The 9709-nt window shown below is 38.9% G+C and overlaps 1 protein-coding gene across 1 annotated transcript; it reads left to right on the top strand.

The window, feature by feature from the left end:
• The first annotated feature begins 430 nt into the window (after positions 1-430).
• Positions 431-3497, top strand: LOC109009049 (zinc finger BED domain-containing protein RICESLEEPER 2-like). The gene is made up of 5 exons (XM_018989384.2): positions 431-592; positions 1412-1471; positions 1604-2500; positions 3289-3328; positions 3448-3497. Exons 1-5 carry the CDS (start codon positions 431-433, stop codon positions 3495-3497), a joined length of 1209 nt encoding a protein of 402 aa, XP_018844929.2.
• Positions 3498-9709: the final 6212 nt, after the last annotated feature.

Consider the following 9709-nt stretch of genomic DNA (forward strand, 5'->3'; position numbering starts at 1 on the left):
CAACATGTCTTGGACCTTGGTTGATTAATTTTGTCTTCAATCTGTTTTGGGTTTATGTTCTTAGTTCAAGTCTTTAAATATGCTTTCTTCAACCTGTTTTGGAGGCACATCGAGCCACCAAGGCAAGAGTCCACTAAATCTGTTCGAGTCAAAATTGTTTGACTCTTAACATGTTTTGGTTGATTATATCAGCTTTGCCTTTTGGAGGCACATTGAGCCATCAAGGCAAGGCTGCCAAGATAAAACTGTTGGAGTGAAATGTTTTTGACTTTAGCATATTTTAGTGTCCTTGCTTCTGGAGGCACCTTAAGCCATCAAGACAAGGTTATTTTTGACTTTAGCCTATTTTAGTGTCATTGCTTATGGTCAATGTTTGTTTGCTTATTTTATGTTTATGGTTTTGTGTTTTAAAAATATTAGATCCTAGCAAATGGATGATCATGTGAATTTGGTTGATCCGGTGGAGGAATATGAAAATGAAAACTCTATTGGGATTAGCCATGTAGACCCCATATCTGATGATGGTGGAGACACTACAAATACTGATGCCCCCAATACTGTCTCTACTGAGGACCAAACAGAAGTTCAAACAGTAGCTAATTAAAGGAAAAAGAGGAAGAGGACTTCCAATGTATGGAATGATTTTGTCGAACTTGAACAAGATGGGACTAAACAACCTCGATGTAAGTGGTGTAAATCTTTGTTTAAAGCATCTCGATCAAGTTCTACGACTACACTACGTAGACACTTGCTAACTTGTTTGCCATATATGGGGTCTAAGAAAAAACAGAAAGTCTTAGCAGTTGAGTCTAAGGAGAAAGATGGTGGCTTCACTGTCTCAAACTTTACCTATGATCGTAGTAGGGTCCGAGAGCTTGCCTCTCATATGATACTTTACCATGAGTATCCATTTTCTTTAATGGAGCATGTGGTATTTAATAAGTTCATGAGTGCAAACACTCCATATTGGGAAAAAATGTCTCGGGCTGCTGCAAAGAAGGAATGCATGATAACTTATGAGACTGAAAAGACAAAGTTAAAGGTTTTGCTTAAACCTGTTAACAAAGTCCATATCACAACTGACATGTGGACTTCTTGTCAAAAACTTTCATATATGGTAGTGACATGTCATTTTATAGATACTGATTGGCATCTTCAGAGGCGTGTTTTGAACTTTTGTAATGTGCCACCTCCACATACTGGCCTTCTTATTGCTGATGCTTTAGAAAAGTGTTTCCAAGGTTGGGGAATTGAGAATAAAATTAGTTCAATTACAGTTGACAATGCAAGTTCTAATGATGTTGCCATTAGGATCTTGAAAGATAATTTTAGATTGAAGAAAACATTGTCTGTAGGAGGGAAATTGTTTCATGTACGTTGTTGTGCGCATATAACTAATTTACTTGTGCAGTATGGACTTGGGGAGATTAGGGAGATTGTTGATTGTGTGAGAGATGGTATAAAATATCTGGTAGCATCAGAGAGTAGGCTAAAACAATTTAGTGAAATTGCAAAACAGTTGCAATTGCTCTCAAAGAAACTGATTTTAGATGTGCCTACAAGATGAAACAGCACATATTTAATGTTGGATGCTGCAATTCAGTTCAAAGAAGTTTTTCCTAGATATGGTGATAGAGATAGCAGTTTTGAATGGGTTCCAACAGTTGAAGAGTGGGGGCAAGTTGAAAATGTTTGTCAACTACTTGTTATTTTCAATGAAATAACCAATATTGTATCCGGAAGTGATTACCCAACAACAAACTTATTCCTTTCTGAAGTATGGAGAATGAAGGACATCTTAGGTAAGAAGAGTAGAGATGAGAATGAATACATGAAATCAATGGTAAGGAAAATGACTGCTAAGTTTGACAAATATTGGGGGGAGTGTAATCTATTGATGGCAATCGCTGCGGTGTTAGACCCTAGATTCAAAATGGTCCTGATCCAATTCTGTTTTCCTTTAATTTATCAAGAGTCGGACGCTTCTAAGAATATTGATTATGTCTCTCAAGTGTTGCATGAGTTATATGATGAGTATGTTCATGAATACAATTCAACTCTTGAGGCACAAAGAGAGCAGGAAAATGCTCGAATAAACGTATCCAGTTGTTCCTCAAGTGTTGGGAGAAACATGCAGAGTGGCCAGTCATTATTTAAATCTTTTGTTAGAAGTGTTGATACCGTGCAGCCTAGTAAATCAGAACTGGACAATTATTTAGAGGAGAGTATATATATCTGTGAAGAGGGTTCAGATGCAAGTTTCGATGCCTTGGAATGGTGGAAAGCAAATAGTCTTAAGTTTCGAACTTTGTCCAAATTGGCCCGAGATATATTGGCTACACCAATTACCACAGTTAGCTCAGAATCGACATTCAGCGCAGGAGGCAGAGTCATTGATCCTCATCGAGCTTCATTGTCAACTGAAATTGTCCAGATGTTGTTATGTGGGTCAGATTGGGTTAGAGCATTATATGGGCTTAAAAGATCATCAACAAATTCTGTAAGTGTAATCTATTTATTTTAACTGCATGTTGCTTTTTTACTATTTTATTCTGCAGCCTATTAATTTATTTACAAAAGTACTAATGCCTTTTTTTTTTCTTGTCAATAGAAGGATGTTCCATCAGAAACTCAGATTCTCTTGCCATAGCCATAGGCCCATACAAACTCAGATTCTGTTTTTTTATCATGTTTAATCTATGGAACATTTGGGTAGCTTTCTGGTTTTATCTTGTTTGTATTGTTTAATCTATATGATTAGAACACATCTGATATTTGGACAGTTTCGTTCTATCTGATTTTGTTTGGGATGATATGAATCATAACAATTCAGGTAATTTCTAAGTTCTAATTCCTCACCATCTAGATTTCCTAAATTTCTTTAAATGGCAAATTAAATTTTGCATTGCAAACATCCCTTGACAATATTTTCAAGTTAAAAGTACTTGAGTAATGATGCAAGGGAATAAAAATTATATTAATATTTTTTATTCTATTAGTGTGTGCAGCCTGCAGGTTGTCATGGTGATTTTCTTAAAATTTGGGTACGTGCTGAATTCTGTCATGGTGAACCCAGATTTTGTATAAGTTTGGTATTTTCCTGTCATTGTGATTTTGATTAATTTTTGTTAGTGCAGTCTGCAATTGTCTGGCTGATTTTGTTGAACTTTGGTAACTTGTTGTGATTTGTGAACTTGTTTTGGTTAGTTCTCTGCTGATTTTTTCTAGCTGTTTTTGTTGGACTGTGGTAACTTCTTGTGAACTTTTTTTGGTAACTGCAGTCTGCAGTTGTCTGTCTTGGTTGTCTTGCTTATTTTGCTGATCTTTGGTAACTTGTTGTCAAGTTGTTACTGAACTTATAACTTCTTTGATAACTTATTTGGTTTGTGTTTGTGGTATTAGTGTATGCCTATTGAGTATTGCATATTGTTGCCTGCTGGTTGGCAGATTCGATTGTTCTTGTGGTAACTGTGGCTGAATGGCTGGTAACTGCTTAGTCTATACCTATTGAAGTTGTCAACCTGTCTACCTAACAGTTTGTTGTCTCACTTGTCTGGCTTATATGAGTCATGCCTATTGCTGGGTCGTTGTTTTGGATCTGTTCAGTGGTAATCTTGCTGACTTCTGTGACTTTGTCATGGTGATTTCAAATTTCAATGAGTCTGAATCCCTAATGCACATATTTGTTTATGAGATTGCTTGTATAATTGTATTGTCTAATTTGTTAGAGATGCCATTGATTTTTTAAGCAAATTAAGTTTTGCATTTTCTGTCAAACATCCATTGACAGTATTATTAAGTTAACAATACTTGAGCAAGGGATTAAAAATAACTTCAATTTTTTTAGTGTATTAGTGTATGCAGCTTGCATGGCAACAATGTCAAGATTTATAGCTCCATTCACCAACAAATGAGGACTTCATTCATTTCATAGCCCATTGTTTTTATCATAATGTATCTTATTTCATAATTTATTGTTGTAATTTGTAAATTATTTTTTTATTCACTAGTTCCATTATCATGTAAAAATTAAAAATGTAATTTAATGTACCATAGGTCCATAGCCATAATACTCTTGAAGGTTTTATGATGTAAATTTGTATTTGATTTATTATTTTACTGATGCATTTATTTCAATTTTATATTAAATATTGTAATCTTTAAATTCTGTAATAAGCAAGCCGAGCTCGAGTCGAGCTCGGGCTCGGCTCGTTAACAAAACCGAGCTCGAGCCGAGCTCGAGCTCAATTTATTTCTACACGAGTCGAGCTCGGACGCAGACATTTGTCCGGTTGATAAACGAGCCGAGCCCGAGCTCGGCTCGAGTAGTGAACGAGCCGAGCTCGCACACCCCAGACTCGCTCGAGCTCGGCTCGTTTACAGGCCTACTTGGAGGGGTTCCAGTTCATCTTATCTATGATACCCCCAGTCATGCCTATGGAATACAATGCCGCATAGAACTCTATGATAGACTCCAATTCCCAATCTTAGGTTGCTATAATGAAATCTACATTCCATTGAGAACCACTACAAAAAGACCAAGAAATCAGCTATTATTGCATCATTTTCTCATGTGAGCTCAAAAATGGTAAGGAATGTGTCTTTGGAGGTTTTGTTTACTACACCATTTGTCATACCAAAATCTAACAAGAGAGTCGTCTTCGGAAGATCTCCCAATATCTCATAATGTATTTCACAAACCCACTGCATATGGGCCGCGTACCTCATTCAAGCACCATCCTCCCCAAGCCTCCCCAAATTGTGAATCTATAATGGGTTTCCATAGGGCCCCTCTATCATGTTGGTACCTCTACAACCATTTACCGAATAAAGTTTGGTTGAATTTCATCAAGTTACGAATCCCCAATCCACCCTTATAAATTGGAGGACAACCAATTGACCAATTAACCAAATAAAATTTGAACTCTTCCCCCAAGCCACTTCACAAGAAGTCTCATTGTAGCTTCTCAATATGGTTGGCAACCTTTGTGGAGAGCGGGAGCAAGGACAGAAAATAGTTGGGTAGGTTAGAAAGAGTACTTTGAATCAAAGTGAGCCTACCACCTTTAGACAAATACAATCTCTTCCAAGAAGCCAATATGCACTCCACCTTTTCAACCATGCCATTCCAAATCCTCTATGATTTAAAGGAAGCACCTAATGGTAAGCCAATACACTTCAAGGGTAGAGATGATACCTCACATCCCAAGAGAGGCTAAATTCTCTACTTCAAGGATAGCCCCCACCGGCACCAATTCAGAATTTGAAAGATTAACTCTCAAACTCGAGACAACATTGAAACAAAGAAGTAGAACCCTCAAAGATTGGATATGCCTAAGATGTGCTCCATAGAAGATAAGATTGTCGTCAGCAAACAGAAAGTGAGAAATATCAATGGAGCCATAAACACCATTTCCCACCAATAAACCATAAAGAAAACCACCTTCCACAAGGGCCCACAATCATCTTATTGAGAGCTTTAATGACGAATAAAAAAAGTAAAGAAGAGAGCAGATCCCCTATCTCAAACCACGAGAGGAGTAAAAAAAACCCGGTGAGCCATTCACCAAGATAGAGAATCGAACTATAGAGATGCAAAACTCTACCTATTTCTATCATTTCTCCCTAAAGTCACATCTTCCAAGTAATAAAGTAGGAACTTCTAGTTGACGTGATCATAGACTTTCTCCGTGTCTAATTTGCAAAGTAACTTGGGTTCTCTAGATTTGAATTGTCCATCCAAAACTTCATTTACAATTAAGACCAAATCTTGGATATGTCTACCTTTGACAAATGCGTTTTGTAGCTTCATAATTAATTTTTCTATCACCTTACTCAATCTATTCGCTAACACTTGAAAAATAATCTTGTAAACCTCATTCACAGAGGCTAATGGGGCGATAGTCTCTAACATTCACGAACCCCATATTTTTGGGAATGAGTGCTAATAAAGTAGCATTAAGGCTTTTTTCAAATGTCATTAGTATAAAAATCTTGAAAAACCCGCATAAGGTCATCCTTGATCACTTCTCAACAAGCTTGGAAGAAGCCTATGGTAAAACCGTCAGGGCCTAAAGCCTTGTCACTAGCCATGCCACAGATTACTTTGCACACTTCATCTTCTTCAAAATGCCTCTCTACCCACCCTGCGCACTGTTGATCTATTGCCGAAAAATTTATACCATCAACTTTTGCTCACTATGTGTGCTGTTCAAATAGGAGGTGTTGGTAATGCTGCATGATATGGTTCTTGATGACTAATTGATCCAAGGAAACTACACCATCTACCATCAACATATCAATAGCGTTGTTCCTCCTATGAGATTTAGCCACCCTACGGAAGAACTTCATGCACTTGTCTCCCTCCTTGAGCCATAGCGCCCATGATTTTTGTCTCCAATAGATCTTCTCCATCAATATTACTTTTTCAAGTTCTACGACTATCTGACTCTTGCGAGTTCTCTCGGATTCAGAGAGAGTTCTTGCCTCCTCCTCACCCTCCAAACCCTATAGCTTCTCTAAGAGAGCTCCTCTATTGAATCACATTGCCAAAAACCTGTTCATTCTATTGCTTCAGTTCATGTTTCAATGCTTTTAATTTTCTCGCGCTTATGAAGCTTGGAGAGACTTGGAAATTGTAAGAAAACTACCCTTGGCTGACCATGTCTACAGAATCGTCAATTTTAAGATATAAATGCTCAAATTTAAAATACACACCTTATACCCCTTTGGATGCCTCCACAATCTAAGATGATGGAGAAATAACATGGGTAATCTTCTTTGAGTTACATCTGGAAAATGTAACTTCCAGTCTGAAGCTAACAAAAACCTATCAGTCCTCGACCAAGATGGGAGTTCTTAGTTGTTGGACCAAGTAAATGTACCTCCAATCAATGGAATATCCATAAGCACTTGTTCTAAAATAAAATAAAATAAAAACTCCCTCATGGCAGAAGTGACCTCAGAGGATTCCAGTCACCCCTATGTAGCTTGGTAACTCCGACCAACTAAGAAGTCCCACCAATTCTTCACACAATGGCCTTCTCTCCAAATCAATATTAGGGTCATAAACTCCAGTAAATGCTCATTGGAAATCGCCTTCTAAATTCATAAAAGAGCAAGCCACAATGAAATCACCCACAAATTCCTCCACCCCTTCCACGACCCTTTTATCGAACATAATTAGGATGCCACCGGATGCTTCTTTAGATGGCAAGTAAGACCACCCTAAAGGTTGCCTCACCATAAACTTTGGACTAGTTTTCTTGTAATGAACTCCAACTTGGTCTCTTGTAAGCAAATAATATCCCCTTCCATTGGCGAAGTAAGTTTTTGACTTGGAGTTGTTTATTATGTTCATTCAACCCCCTTAAATTTCATGATATTATTTTTAGCTTCATAAAGCAACCATCTTACCCCTCCCCTTGAAACACCCCCAGTTAGAGCTCTTCTCCCCACCACCACCATTGATTGTCCACATAAGCCTCTTGAGTTCTCTTTCTCTTTTTCTTAGCCGAATTAAGGAATGGACTAGATTTGGATTGTGCATACCCGACCTCTATGGCTGTAAGTAATGCCATAAATTCATCTTCAAAACTCTCGCATGTAATCCCCACACAGTGCTTCATCTCCATAGATTTCTTAATTACCCAATCTGACTCATTGGGATGAAAGGAGTTTAAAGGTATGGGTTCTTCTACCTCAATAGATGACCTGCCCCTTCCTCCCTTTAACCACCATCTTTGGCAGTGGTTGTACCCCCTAACCCCCACCTTTGTTAGACTCAAATAAAACAAGTGTTCCTTCCATTTCGAGCTTCCCCCTCGTATGGTGATGACGCTAACTTTCCAACGTAGGTGCTGCTGGAAACAATACCAGGTATTGCCGGCGTAGAGATATGTGGCTCCCATGGCTGGTGTATCAGAAACAGGCCAACAAGCCTAGAGATTTGTGTTTCCACCGGTGCAACAGGCCCAGACGTGGAAGTGGACGTGGAGCCCTTTTCAAAGGCCTAGTCCGTTTGAGTCTCCATTTCATTCTGGGTGAGCGATTTGAATCTCGACCTTTCATTTACCAAGCTGAGTGGATTCGACCCATTTACTAATGTGGCTTTACCTTTATCAAAATAACATTGGCCTTGGCCCAGGCCCAAACCCATATCCACTTTACAAATAAGAGCTTCTATCACCTTCCTCGATAATCCAAGTTACTCTTTCAAACCAAATAAGACCCCTTGCACCTCACTTTTTGCTGGGCAGACATAGGACAAACCTCTGCCCCCTCTTTTTGGTACATCATGTCGACCATACTTATCTGGTGTAGTGGTACACTCCACTGCTACGCACCCCTTTTATTCTTTTTGTTTTGATGTAATGCCAAGGAGTAACCCGTACCACCAAGCACTGCCACTCTTTTCCTTGCACCACCCATCGTAGACCTTTGCATATGACTGGACCTGCCTCTCCATCTCCTTCCCTTAGTCTACCGCTCTGTCCAAACGTAAAGCCAACATTGGAGCCTTGTTTGCCAAAATATGCATGGACAAAGCATGTTTTATCTCCACAGAAAGGCTTTTCCAACCCTTTCCTTCCGTTCCTTTTGGGATCACTAGAAGACCCAGACGCCCACTACCACCATAGTCTATAATTTCCAAGAAATGCCCAAAAACGTTAGAACACCTATGAGTATACAGAGCCTTAATCCCATTGCGATATGTCTTGTAAAGATCTTTCCTTCCCACTGATGGTGAGCACTCTTCCACCATATCCGCCAGCCAACAAGCATTGGCCTGGTTGAGAACCATCTCCTTAGTGACCTTCTTACTCCTTTCAATTATATGAAAATAGTTTCCCCCTCCAACGATAAAACAAACACCTTTGTTTCATTAGAAGGTGTTTTAGGAAGCCCATGCTTGTCATGAAATAGCTAAATAATCATAAAATGGCTAAAGAAAATTGGTTTTGGCGAAAGTCATCGGAACAGTTCTCCCATCGTTAAAAGTGTACGAAGAGAAAAATAAAAGTGTATTAATCATTGGTTTTGAAAGCAGAAAAAATTAACAAATACAAGTGAAGAAGGCAAGTGTAATGACAATGAGCATCTCTCTTGAGTAGAATAAGGCTTTTAGGCACGTGGGGTGATTTTAGGCGATCCTTCTCTGGTTTTGCTAGGGTTTTCTAAGGGGTAATGGTTGCCGATGGGGGATCTCAAGGCCCTTCAATGGTGGCGGATAGAAGTTGTTCCTTCGCCGAGCTGGTGTCGATCACGCCTCAGCCCATCCCTGAGGTAGTGGTCTAGTTTCAACATCCAAAAGTGGTCGATGGGGAGGTTTTTGTGCAATTTTCCAAAGAAGAAATAGAAAGATCAGCGCTTCCTTTTCGGCTTGCTATGATGATGAAGTTTAAGAGGCAAAGGCCCTCCTTAGATCGGATCTGAGTTTTTATTAATGGGAGATGGGGTATTTCTTCTCAGCCGGTTGTTTCAGCAATGAGGAAGCCACGAAACGTGTTTGTCAAGTTCTCTTTGGAGGCTGATTTTCTCAAGTCTTTGTCTCATGAAAGTAGTGATATCAATGGAGTTAGCTATTGGAATTTTCAATGGACGGTGGATTTCTTAGAAGTTGTCGAACCTGTTATGGCTCATATTTGGATTTTTTTGTCGGGGTTTGCTCTGAATTTCTATCAAGAGTCATATCTGTACAACATTATAG

The sequence above is a fragment of the Juglans regia genome, chromosome 4 (assembly GCF_001411555.2).
Source record: "Juglans regia cultivar Chandler chromosome 4, Walnut 2.0, whole genome shotgun sequence".
Lineage (NCBI taxonomy): Eukaryota > Viridiplantae > Streptophyta > Magnoliopsida > Fagales > Juglandaceae > Juglans > Juglans regia.

Coding starts and splice junctions, on each gene's coding strand:
- LOC109009049 (XM_018989384.2), top strand. CDS start 431: ATGGATGATCATGTGAATTTGGTTGATCCGGTGGAGGAATATGAAAAT. Junction 593..1,411: donor ACCAAACAGAAGTTCAAACA/GTAGCTAATTAA, acceptor TTACTTGTGCAG/TATGGACTTGGGGAGATTAG. Junction 3,329..3,447: donor GCTTATTTTGCTGATCTTTG/GTAACTTGTTGT, acceptor GCTGGTTGGCAG/ATTCGATTGTTCTTGTGGTA.